The following is a 14,006-nucleotide window of genomic DNA, read 5'->3' on the forward strand; positions in this document are numbered from 1 at the left end:
ACTCACTCACTCACACACACACACACACACACACACACACACACACACACACACACACACACACACACACACACACACACACACACACACACACACACACACACACACACTCACATATGACTAAGGCCAGGTTTGGGTCTAGGGGGGCACTAGTAAGTAGCTTATTGGCGTCTACCGTAACTCCTCCCTACACTCTTAGAAAAAAAGGTGCTATCTAGAACCTAAAAGGTTGGTTCCAGGTAGAACCCTTCTGTTTCAAAATATAACCATTTTGGGTTCCATGTAGAACCCTTTTCACAGATGGTTCTACATGGAATCCAAACGGTTCTACTTGGAACAAAAAAGGTTTTTATCTGAAGCCAAAAATGGTTCTCTTATGGGGACAGCCAAATAACCCTTTTGGAAAACCTTTTTCTAAGAGTGTAGTTTTCTACAGTGTGAGCTGGGCTGGGGCGGAATGGGACAGTGGTCAGCTGATATATATAGACCTGTGGGAGAATATAGGGGATGACTGTCTTGCTGTTTCCCACCTCACCCCTCATCCTGCCTCTTACCCCATAGCCACTGAAATGGACCACCACAGCCTCAACCAACCAACAGACCATGTCCCTTCCCAGCATGCTCTGCTTTGACCTGCTCCCACGTCTCCCTGTGGGGCCCCTGCTCAGTTGGGTTTGTGGGAGTTTTCTGCCCAGTTCTGTGGTAGCTTGTGTACCGTGGCTAACAGGAAGGGGGGGAGAAGAGGGAGAGTGTTCTTTATCTGTCCTGCAAGTCTTTTCCCATAGTATTGAACACCACACCACAGCCCAAACGCTGCCCTGAATCTCTCTCCCTTCCTGGCCCTTTCTGTCAGTTTGTAAAGGGATTCTGCACAGTGTGTCTCTTTCCTTCACTCTCTTACTTTCTCTTTCTCTATCACTTTCTCTGCCTTCCACACAGTACCTTGTCTGTGTTTCTCTGGATGTCCCTGACATAAGTCTTACTTGCTCCAGCTCCCTTAACGCTGGCTGTGCTATCCTCTGCTCTGCCCTATATCTGTAGCTCAGAGACTCTTGTCCATGGTACTAGACCTTCCTCTGTCCCCTTTGGACCTGCGGGGCAGCTCTGGAACCACATGGTTCTCCGTGTGGCCCCCGCTCCCCCGTGTCCCCCCATCCAAGCCAGGGAATAGGCAGTTCTGCCCCAGCATCCGCTGGGTGGTGCTTGGTGCCAGGTGGTTGATGCCTCTCTGGTTGTAGCCGCTGTTGATGTTCCTGCTGTGTTTGGGGGGACTGGAGCCGGCCAGCAGGCGCTCCGAGGGGCTGGTGGCCTCCGACATGTCCCGCAGGTGCTCGTCTTCGTCTGTGTCGGCGTCAATGTACTTACTGATGGAGGAGTCGTGGAAAGTGAAAACGGCCGGTGTGGAGGTCAGGGCTGTGGTCAGGGTGGAGCTGTCAGGGGACTTGGTCGGTGTCCTGCTGCTGGCCGTGGTGTAGATGGACGTCTCTGGGCTGAGCAGGGAGCGGTCAGACAGGACGGAACTGTCTGAGAGAGGACCACCGCTGCTGGGGGAAGGGCCTGGGCCTGGTCCTGGCACTGACTCCCCTCCACTGCTCCGGTAGTTCACCTTGTAGGAAAGGCCACCACCCTTTAGAGGGTTGTTAAAGTTACGAGTGTTGCCAGAACCTGCAGGCTTCACAGCAGAGAGTGGATCCAGCAAGGGCTCATGCTCCAGGGTGGTCTGGAGGCCAGGGTTGGTGCTGACCCGCCCAGAGAGGGCCGTGACTGGGTTGATGTGGGAGAAGCGGCTGGTCTCCTGGGCCAGGAGGGCCAGGCCGTAGGCTGGACTATGGGCGTAGACACCACGTGGATTCTCTTGGAAGTCTGCAGCACAGCTGATGTAGCTGTCAATACTAGACAGGCTCTTCATGTCCCCCACCCCCTCTCGACCCCCTAGCATAGGGTCCCCTGGACCCCCAGGGATGGTCCCCAGCTCTATCTCATCCCTATCCCTCTGCCTGCCAGCCCTGGAGCTCTTGTCTTTGGCATTGAGGTTGGGCTGTGACTGGGTCTTGGCCATTTGGTTATACATCTCCTCCAGCTTCTGTGGGTTGAGCCCCTGAGGACTGGAGGCCCTCGCCTTGCTGGGGGAACCCGTCTGCGACTCCACAGGGTTGAAGGAGTGGGCCGAGCTGGTCTCGGAGGTGGTGGTGGCCCGCTTAGGTGTCCACTTCCAGTGGCTGGGTGACAGGTGGTTGTCTTGCGTCAGCGGCCTCTCGCTCTTCTCCACCACCACGTCCATCAGCTCGGCACTGCGGGCGAACGCCTCCTTCATGTTCATGGAGACGATGCTCCCATTGCGTTTCGCCCTCTCCAGTGCCTCCCGCCGCTTCACAGCTTTCTCCTGGCGCTTCTGCTCCTTGTAGAACTCAGAGAAGTTGTTGACAATGATGGGAATGGGCAAGGCTATCACCAGCACCCCTGCGATGCAACAGAGACCACCCACAATCTTACCCAGCAGAGTCTTAGGGTAAATGTCCCCATAACCCACGGTTGTCATAGTAATGGTAGCCCACCAGAAGGAGGCCGGGATGCTTTTGAATTTCGTGTCATCCTCGTCCTTCTCTGCGAAGAAGACGAGGCTGGAGAAGATCATGATGCCCATGGCCAGGAAGAGGATGAGTAGACCCAGCTCATTGTAACTCCTCTTCAGTGTGAAACCTAGAGACTGCAGCCCTGTGGAGTGACGCGCCAACTTCAGAATCCTAAGGATACGCATGATCCGGAAGATCTGCACCACCCTCCGGACGTTCTGGAACTGTAGAACACTCTTGTTGGACTCGGTCAGGAAGATTGTGACGTAGTAAGGAAGGATGGCCAGCAGGTCGATCACGTTCAAGGGACCTTACAGATAAGTTAAGACGGTAGTTTATTCATCCTAATAAGGGAACATTTACTTGCACCAGCTAAAACGTACAACACCAATAAATGCTGTACATTACAATGGACACAGACACTAAAAGTAGCACATCATGAATGCATATTAAGAACGAAAGTGTTCACCTTTGATGAACTTCCATTTGGTGGGCGATGAGAGGAAGCGAAGGAGGTACTCCATAGTAAACCAGGCGATGCAGACGGCCTCTACGTGGGCCAGCTGGGGGTTGTCTGAGGCATGTCCAAATTCGTCTGTGTCCTGCAGCTCAGGCAGGGTGTTGAGGGACAGGGCTATGGTGGACAGCCCAATAAACAGGATGGAGATGATGGCTAGGATCTGGAGAAAAAAGAGAGATGTTATCATTGAGTAGGATCTGCGACACAAAGGCTGAGTTTACACAGGCAGCCCAATTCTAAAATTGTTTCCACTAGTCTTTTAATCAATCACATCAGATCTTTTCACATCAGCTATTTTTCAGAGCTGATCTGATTGATCAAAAGACAGCCAGAGACATTGTCTGTGTCCCAATTGTCACCCAATACCTTATACAGTATAGTGCACTGCTTTTGACATGGGCCCATAGGGTGCCAATTGGGAGTATGGGACTCAGTGTCATTATTAAATAGATTATCAGTATCATAATCAGGGCTCTATTGTACTAATATTCTGAAATGCAAACATTTGTTTCATTTTGGGAGTACTGGACATTTCTGAAAAAAATCTCCCAGTTAATAATTGTTTTGATAATAAGGCTTCGCTGTATCGTTGTTGCCGACTGCATATTCATTAGTGTAAAGGTTGCGCCATTACTACGGCGAAAACGGCTTGCATCTAACCCAACCAGTTCAAAAGATCTATAACCGCTGCATACATTTTACACTAAATATATGCCTGCGCCATTTCTGAAAAGACTGCGCACGCACAAAAATATTGATACATTAACTTGACGTACGCAATACATACGCATCTTTCCCGTTATAAATCAGACATATCAAAATACTTAAACTTACATGCAAAATACCTGCTGTTAACTTTTAAATGATTGGAATGAATTATCCAAAGAGAGTATAAAGATTTTCAAAAACTGTGTGCGCGTGAACGAACATTGTAACTCCGCCTGAAAAACCATCACCTGTAAACAGATCTTTTGAATTCAATACTGTTTTGCATTTACTTTTTCCCGAACCAATATGCTGCCCTGCACGAAAATTATTCTCGGCATTCTACAAGGTGTCGGAAACGTTCCACAAGGATGTTGGTCCATGCTGATACGATGGCATCACACAGTTGCTATAGATTGGAATGCGGAACCTTCTAAAGATGCTCCATTGGGTTGAGGTCTGGGGACTACGCAAACCACGCAGTGAACTGAACTCGTTGTCATGTTCCTGGCAATATTTTTCCACTACTCAATTGTCCAGTGTTGGAAATCATCAAAGTAAGAAAAGGTGAGGAATATATTACGCAATGATCATGGAAATAATAGGAAATTAGATGCCAAAAATTAGATGCCAAATTATTTTAGAATGCAAAGATAAAATAAACCGATTTTCGCGCCTCTGACTAACGGCAAATGATTGAATCTTGTTATTATAGTAAGCTACCTGTTTTTTTGTTACGAATAAGAGTGCCATCATATATTCCCCATTTGCACAAGTCTACTACTTTTGGCTTCTTTCAATGCAATACTTTAACCACTAGAAACTGTGCGTAGGCCTATGTATGGTCTAAACTGAAGTTTGCAGGAGGTTAAGCACATTCTCAAGTCAAGCTGGCGCATGCATGTTTTTGGGCATATTTTGTGCAAATGCAATGTTTATAAATGAGGCCCCTGACCCATATTACTGGTAGAACAGTTGTATCTTCCTATAGCAGATCACCGGGACTCTCATTTTACATTCAGAAACCATGTCGTGCATAGCTGCTGGAAGTAGGGTTTCCCTGATAAAAAAATAAGTACAAAATAAGTACAAAATAAATAAATAGGCCTTTATTACACATGTATTAGCAGCGAAAAATACTCCTGTTGATTGTGGCATGTGGAATGTTTTCCCAATCCTCTTCAATGGCTGTGCGAAGTGGCTGGAGATCGGTGGGAACTGGAACACGCTGTCGTATATGTCAATCCAGAGCGTCCAAAACTTGCTCAATGGGTGACATTTCTGGTGAGTATTGCAGGCCATCGAAGAACTGTGACATTTTCAGCTTCTAGGAATTGTGTACAGATCCTTGCGACATGGGGCCGTGCATTAACATGCTGAAACATGAGGTGATGGCGGTCGATGAATGGCACAAAAATGGGCCTCAGGATCTCGTTGCTGTATCTCTGTGCATTCAAATCATCATCAATAAAATGCAATTGTGTTCGTTGTCCATAGCTTATGCCTGTCCATACCATAACCCCACCGCCACCATGGCGATCGATGAATGGCACAAAAATGGGCCTCAGGATCTCGTTACTGTATCTCTGTGCATTCAAATCATCATCAATAAAATGCAATTGTGTTCGTTGTCCATAGCTTATGCCTGTCCATACCATAACCCCACCGCCACCATGGGGCACTCTATACACAACGTTGACATCAGCAAACCGCTCACCCACATGACGCCATACACGTGGTCTGCTGTTATGAGGCTGGTTGGATATACTGCCAAAGAGAAATTAACATTACATTCTCTGGCAACCGATCTGGTGGACATTCCTGCACTCAGCATGCCAATTGCACTCTCCCTCAAAACTTGAGACATCTGTGGCATGGTGTTATGTGACAAAACTGCACATTTTAAAGGTTTATTTTATTGTCCACAGCACAAGGTTCACCTGTGTAATGAACATGCTGTTTAATCAGCTTCTTGATATGCCACACCTGTCAGATTATGCAAGAGTATGCAAAGCTGTCATCAAGGTAAAGGGTGGCTAAAATATATCTAAATAAATCTATAATATATCTAAAATATATTTGTATTTGTTTAACACTTTTGGTTACTACGTGATTCCATATGTATACTATTATTCTACAATGTAGAAAATAGTAAAAATAAAGAAAAACCCTTTTGACTGGTACTGTAAATCAGCTATATGCTATTTAGCCAACGGTTTCATCCAAAGGGACTTACTGTTAAGTTCAGTGAGTGCATTTCTGAGTGCATTATCAGAAAAAGTATCAGAGCAGAGACAGGTTATGTCAGCACTTTGCATGGCAAAACAACAAACAACTTTATGGTCCAATGTGAATTGGAAAGTTGTATTTTTCTGTTGTGTGTCTACACATTGTCACATATTTAATTTTCATGTATGATTTATTGATAAGGGAAAAAATTACAACTTCACCCTGCATAGTCAATGTATGTCCAGTGCAAAAATGCATGCTGTCTTGAAGCCAGTGTGCTGGTTCCAATCAACCACCCCTCAATAAAAAGCTGACAAGTCTTTGTGTGTGTTTGGTTGGAAGCTCAGCCTAATGCAGGGGGACTGACTTAGAACAGTTATTAACTCATGACCCACTTATCGGACTACAATTGCCTGCTAGCTATGAGTGAGCGTTAGAGTGTGAGATAATGCTTAGCCAGCAGAATGGCAACAATCTGACAGTTCAACCAAAATACAAAATAGAAAAAGGTCAAACAATGGATGGAAACAGCTTTTAGAGCACAAGGAAGCCCGAAAGTAGAAAAGTCATATTGTTAAATGTAAATTCATGCAAATTATTTTTGGCTTTATAAATGTCATAAGTCTATGTTTAATTTTCTATCTAAAAAGGTTGAATACAAAACCTTTTTTAGAACAAACAAGCCATACGTAACAGTTGCTTTATTCAGAAGTATTCCGACTGTATTCAAATACAAATGAATTCCAATGGTATGATATATATCCCAAGATAGGTCCCAAGGTTACTGTTGTCTTATCTTGATGTTATCCAACAACGGTAGTGCTTTAACCTGGGGTTAACTGTAGTAACATTGGATATAATCCATCTCTCCTGAGCATGTATGGAACATGTGTGTATACCAGTGGAAGCTCCTCAGAGGTGGAAGGGGAGGACCGTCCTTCATAAAAAATAGTGAAACATTTAAAAAGCTATCCTTTTTAGATAAAACTATACTAAATATATTCACGTCACCAAATAATTGATGAAAACACACTGTTTTGCAATGAAGGTCTACGGTAGCATCTATAGCACTCTGTAGGGTAGCACCATGCTGTAGCCGGAGTACAGCTAGCCCCCGTCCTCCTCTGGGTACATTGACTTCAACACAAACCCTAGGAGGCTCATTGTTCTCACCCGCTGCCATAGACTTACACAGCAATTATGACAACTTCTGGAGGACATCCTCCAACCTATCAGAGCTCTTGCAGCATGAACTGACATGTTGTACACATAATCAAAGAATCAGAGAATGAATATAGTACTGAAATAATAAGATGCAGCTAGCTAGCAATGCAGTGCATAAAATGTGGTGAGTAGTTGGCTCAGAGAGAGGAAGACAATAGCTGAATCGTTTTGAACAAATGTATGTATTCAATGAAGGAATGAAGAAGAAGCTATAAAATGCAGCTAGCTAGTTCAGCCTACTCAAACACCCGGCTCAAACAAAGGGATGCTATGTTAGATAGCTCGCTATGGCTATCCAACACAACACTGGAACTCTTCCAAGTGAAGGTACATTTTTGGTTTAACCAATTTATATTACCACCGGAGCCCGGCGGTGTAGCTGCTAAACTGCTTACTCACTGTACAATGTACTGCATGATTGTTTACTAACGCGTTAGTTCTATTAGCCACGTTGATTATGATGTTACTTTAGCTAATATGGTGAGAATGATGTAGGCTGTGTGTAGAGGTATGATATGGTTTGGCTTGAAAAGTTTATTTTGCCTGGTCACATACAGATGGAGTGTTGTGCATTGCAGTACACAAGCGAAGGGTTAAGGTGAGAGGAGGAGAGTGCGTAGATACTTCTGTCTCAAACGGAACAAAACGGGGATAAACATACCTGAATTTGTCCAATAGAAACTCTTGCTTGCAACTGTTGGACTAATGATTACACCCTAGATCAGCCAGATGCAGGTAAGAGTGTGTAAATGTCTGTCACCTCAAATCTTTCTCTCGACCTACCTTCGTTGTAAACCTTAATTTTAAGTTTATTTTACCTTTATTTAACTAGGCAAGTCAGTTAAGAACAAATTCTTATTTACAATGACAGCCTAGGAACAATGACTGCCTGTTCAGGGGCAGAACGACAGATTTGTACCTTGTCAGCTCAAGGGTTTGAACTTGCAACCTTCCGGTTACTAGTCCAACACTCTAACCACTAGGCTACCCTGCCAACCTCATGATGGGTATAGGGAAAATTAGAGTATCATGTAGTAGCCTAAACCTATTGATGTTACATTGAACTGGCTGAATGGAATATGAATGAGTCATCCAATATGCTGTAATAGAAATATGGACATGCTCATGAAAAACAATTATCGTCCTTCCTCATCTTAAATGGTGTACACTGGTGTATACAGTGTGTGTGTGTGTGTATGAAACGTTAACTGAAAGTTAGCCTCAGGCTCAGTGTGGCTAGTCCAGTGTGACAGGTCTAAAAAGCCGATAGTCTCCCACATCACACACACACACACACACACACACACACACACACACGCATACACACACAATGGGGAAAACACTTTCCGGTCTGTCTGCCTGGCTGACCATTACTCACAGTGACTTATCCATGTTTCCCTCAAGCTGACCATTCAGGATATCACTCTAGCTGGCCCTTCAGTCCTTTTCCATTGACACGAGTATTAGGAGGAGATGATGGAATCAGCACTTCTAAATCCCATTGCCTGAGAGGTACAAATCGAGCAGATGCTTCCTCTACATGATCTCCCAGAGCCAGCCCAGACATTACAATACAATAGGCCTCTGTAGTGACTTGATTTAGAAATAATGATTCAGAGAAGCATAAACTGACATGTATGTGCTTTAATACATGGATTTAGATATATTATAATGATACCATGCTGCTGCTTCTGTTCCAACCACTGTGTGTTTGTTATGATGGGTAATTGCTGTTTGTTTTTCATTTGCTCCCAAGTGTGTGTGTGTGTTTGTTGATGTGTGTGTGTGTTTGTTTGTGTCTCATAAACACACACACACACACAACTGTCCCGCCTGCTGTTCAGTCCCGTATAGTCCAGTCCAGGTAGTCCAGAAAATTCCAGCCAGTCCAGTCCTATAGTTTCTCGAGTCAGACGACTTGCTTCAGCAATATTTGAATGCCTATAGGCGATGATGAGGAGATGTGATTGGAAGAGTAAGTGAAATAAAAAAATAAAACATGTATTGTAATGTCTGGGCTGGCTCTCGGAGATCATGTAGAGGAAGCATCTGCTCGATTTGTGCCTCCCAGGCTATGGGATTGAGAAGTGCTGATTCCATCATCTCCTCCTAATACTCGTGTCAATGGAAAAGGACTGAAGGGCCAGCTAGAGTGATATCCTGAGTGGTCAGCTAGAGGGAAACATGGATAAGTCACTGTGAGTAATGGTCAGCCAGGCAGACAGACCGGAAAGTGTTCCCCATTGTGTGTGTGTGTGTGTGTGTGTGTGTGTGTTTGTGGGTGTGTGTGTCTGTGTGTGTGTGTGTGTGTGTGTGTGTGTCTCCTTTTCTAAAGTTCAGATTTACACCTGTCTCTCTTCTCTCTCACACACTCGGATTAGGCAACAGCTACTCTATGGCCTACTACTCATCAGTAGATTAGGCTACTAGCCAACAAGTCAGCGTTCATTATCCTTAACTCACCCTGACAACATGTCAACTCATCTTTATATTTTTTTATGACCATTTTCTCATTATTTTATTTCACTTACTCTTCCAATTACACCTGCAACCCTGCACATGTGAATATTAAACACTGAATCTGAATCTGTAGTGTTACTCACCTGTATTATGTCCTTGCTCACCTATACTACATGTAGTCTTACAAAATGACTAGTTTACAAATGGATGACCCAAGCACAGGGGCGTAGCCACGGGTGGGCCTGGGTGGGCTCAGGCCCAACCACTGAGGAGCCAGGCCCCCCCAATCAGATTGAGCAACATACTTGTCAGTGTTCCAAACAGGACATTATTTGTATTTTCCTTTAACACAGTACTTGACTTGGGCAGGAGCTCACCATAACCGAACTGAACTTTTATTCTGCTTGGGTTCCTGCATGTCCTACAGAATATTAGGTCAAAAGCATTGAGGAGTTCCTGCACCTAAATATAAACTGTACCGGCATCCATAATGAATACCGAAACCTAGTCAGGCCCTGGCCTAAACATGCATACACCATCCAGATTCTATTAAGCTAACATACGGAATTGTTTAATAATGTAGACCACATTAAGGTATCCCCCAAAAATATTTTTTAAAGTATTTGTTGGAACATTGAATTTGGCCATACTGCACCTTAAAACGGAGCTGGAAGAAATGGCTGCAGTTTTACGGGCGCCCAACCAATTGTGCTATTATGTGTTTTTATTTTGTACATAATGTTTCTGCAACCGTATCTTACTGCAGAAAAGAGCGTCTGGATATCAGGACAGCAATCACACACCTCGGATTAGACCAATACTTTTTCAACAACAAGCAAAACTCAAATGATATTCTTCAAACACCCGGCAGGGCCGACATCCCAGTTATTCGCAAGAGGAAACGAAGCAGGTACAGAGGACGAAGAGCCGGATGCCTCGTCAGGACCCGCAGAAGGCGAGTAGGAAAGCTGCCGTTACGTCAATATTACTCGCCAACGGACAATAAACTAGACGAGGTACGATCACGAATATCCTACCAACGGGATATCAAAAACTGTATACCCTATGTTTCACGGAATCGTGGCTGAATGACAACATGGATATTCAGCTAGCGGGATATACTGTTTTTTATTTTACCTTTAAGAACAAATTCTTATTTTCAATGACGGCCTAGGAACAGTGGGTTAACTGCCTGTTCAGGGGCAGAACGACCTTGTCAGCTCGGGGGTTTGAACTTGCAACCTTCCGGTGACTAGTCCAACACTCTAACCACTAGGCTACCCTGCCGCCCCAACTGTACGCTGCACCGGCAGGATAGAACAGCACAAGACGAGGGGGGGGGGGGGCGGTCTGTGCATATTTGTAAACAACAACTGGTGCACGAAATCTAAGGAAGTCTCCAGATTTTGCTCGCCTGAAGTAGAGTATATTGTGATAAATTTCAGGCCACAGTACTTGCCTAGACAGTTCTCAGCAATACTTTTCGTGGCTGTTTATTTACCACCACAAACAGATGCTGGCACTAAGACCGCACTCAGTCAGTTGTATAAGGAAATAAGCAAACAGGAAACCACTCACCCAGAGGCGGCGCTACTAATGGCCGGAGACTTTAATGCAGGGAAACTTAAATCAGTTCTACCAAATCTCTATCAACATGTTAAATGTGCAACCAGAGGGGAACATTTTTGGAGATGTACCTGTACTCTACACACAGAGACACGTACAAATCTCTCCCTCGCCCTGCATTTGGTAAATACGACCACAACTCTATCATCCTGATTCCTGCTTACAGGCAAAAATGTAAGCAGCAAGCACCAGTGACTAGTTCTATAAAAAAAGATGTCAGATGAAGCAGATGCTAAACTACAGGACTGTTTTGCTATCACAGACTGGAACATGTTCCGGGATTCTTCCGATGACATTGAGGAATACACCACATCAGTCACTGACTTTATCAATAAGTGCATAGAGGACGTCATCCCAACAGTGACTGTATGTACATACCCCAACTAGAAGCCATGGATTACAACGAACCATCAAACAGGCAAAGCGTCAATACAGGGCTAAGATTTAATCATACTACACTGGCTCCGACGCTCGTCAGATGTGGCAGGGCTTGCAAACTATTACAGACTAAAAAGGGAAGCACAGCCACGAGCTGCCCAGTGACACGAGCCTACCAGACGAGCTAAATCACTTCTATGCTCGCGTCGAGGCAAGCAACACTAAGGCATGCATTAGAGCATCAGCTGTTCCGGATGACTGTGTGATCATGCTCTCCGTAGCCGACGCGAGTAAGACCTTAAACAGGTCAACATACACAAGGCTGCGGGGCCAGACGGATTACCAGGATGTGTGCTCCGGGCATGTGCTGACCAACTGGCAGGTGTCTTCACTGAAATGTTCAACATGTCCCTGATTGAGTCTGTAATACCAACATGTTTCAAGCAGACCATCATAGCCCCTGTGCCAAAGAACACAAAGGCAACCTGCCTAAATGATGACAGACCCGTAGCACTCACGTCCGTAGCCATGAAGTGCTTTGAAAGGCTGATAATGGCTCACATCAACACCATTATCCCAGAAAACCTAAACCCACCCCAATTTGCATACCGCCCAAACAGATCCACAGATGATGCAATCTCTATTGCACTCCACACTGCCCTTTCCCACCGGGCCAAAAGGAACACCTATGTGAGAAAGCTTTTCATTGACTAAAGCTCAGCGTTCAACACCATAGTTCCCTCAAAGATCATCACTAAGCTAAGGAACCTGGGACTAAACACCTCCCTCTGCAACTGGATCCTGGACTTCTTGACGGGCCGCCCCCAGGTGGTGAGGGTAGTTAGCAACACATCTGCCACGTTGATCCTCAACACTGGAGCTCCCCAGGGGTGCGTGCTCAGTCCCCTCCTCTACTCCCTGTTCACCCACGACTGCATGGTTAGGCACGACTCCAACACCATCATTAAGTTTGCACAACAGCCTGATCACCGATAACGACGAGACAGCCTATAGGGAGGAGGTCAAAGAACTGGCCGGGTGGTGCCAGAATAACAACCTATCCCTCAATGTTACCAAGACTAAGGAGATGATTGTGGACTACAGGAAAAGGAGCACCGTGCATGCCCCCATTCTCATTGACTGGGCTGTAGTTGAGCAGGTTGAGAGCTTCAAGTTCCTTGGTGTCCACATCAACAACAAACTAGAATGGTCCAAACACACCAAGATAGTCGTGAAGAGGGCATGACAAAGCCTATTCCCCCTCAGAAAACTAAAAAGATTTTGCATGGGTCCTGAGATCCTCAAAAGGTTCTACAGCTGCAACATCGAGAGCATCCTGACCGGTTGCATCACCGTCTGGTACGGCAATTGCTCGGCCTCCGACAGCAAGGCACTTAAGAGGGTTGTGCATACGGCCCAGTACATCACTGGGGCAAATCTGCCAGCCATCCAGGACTTCTACACCAGGCGGTGTCAGAGGAAGGCCCTAACAATTGTCAAAATCCCCAGCCACCCCAGTCATAGACTGTTCTCTCTACTACTGCATGGCAAGCGATACCGGAGTGCCAAGTCTAGCACAAAAAGGCTTCTCAACAGTTTTTACCCCCAAGCCATAAGACTCCTGAACAGGTAACCAGATGGTTGCCCGGACTATTTGCATTGTGTGTGTCCCCCCCCCCACCCCTCTTTTACGCTGCTGCTACTCTCTGTTTTATCACATATGCATAGTCACTTTAACTATACATTTATGTACTGTACATACTACCTCAATTGGCCCGACCAACCAGTGCTCCTGCACATTGGCCAACCCGGGCTATCTGCATTGTGTCCCACCACCGCCAACCCCTCTTTTTATGCTACTGCTACTCTCTGTTCATCATATATGCATAGTCACTTTAACCATACCTACATGTACATACTACCTCAATCAGCCTGACTAACTGGTGTCTGTATATAGCCTTGCTACTTTTATTTTCAAATGTATTTTTACTGTTGTTCTATTTCTTTACTTACCTACACACACACCACACCACACACACACACACACACACACACACACACACACACACACACACACACACACACACACACACACACACACACACACACACACACACACACACACACACACACACACACACACACACACACACACACATGAGTCACACTATTGGCTAGAGCCTGTAAGTAAGCATTTCACTGTAAGGTCTACTACACCTGTTGTATTCGGCACACGTGACAAATAAACTTTGATTTGATTTGCTATGAGCCCATAGAAGCACATTTAATAA

General features: G+C 45.3%; 1 protein-coding gene across 1 annotated transcript in view; it reads right to left on the reverse strand.

The window, feature by feature from the left end:
• Positions 1 to 73: 73 nt before the first annotated feature.
• The window catches only part of LOC139370885 (potassium voltage-gated channel, Shab-related subfamily, member 1), a 75,978-nt gene continuing 62,045 nt past the window's right edge, over positions 74 to 14,006 (reverse strand). The window contains exons 3-4 of the mRNA XM_071110746.1: positions 3,043 to 3,253; positions 74 to 2,883 (exon numbers count right to left, since the gene is read on the reverse strand). Of these exons, the coding sequence (XP_070966847.1) occupies positions 1,043 to 2,883; positions 3,043 to 3,253 (2,052 nt within the window). The 3' untranslated portion in view covers positions 74 to 1,042. The remainder of the gene's footprint in view (positions 2,884 to 3,042; positions 3,254 to 14,006) is intronic.

The sequence above is a fragment of the Oncorhynchus clarkii genome, chromosome 17 (assembly GCF_045791955.1).
Source record: "Oncorhynchus clarkii lewisi isolate Uvic-CL-2024 chromosome 17, UVic_Ocla_1.0, whole genome shotgun sequence".
NCBI lineage: Eukaryota > Metazoa > Chordata > Actinopteri > Salmoniformes > Salmonidae > Oncorhynchus > Oncorhynchus clarkii.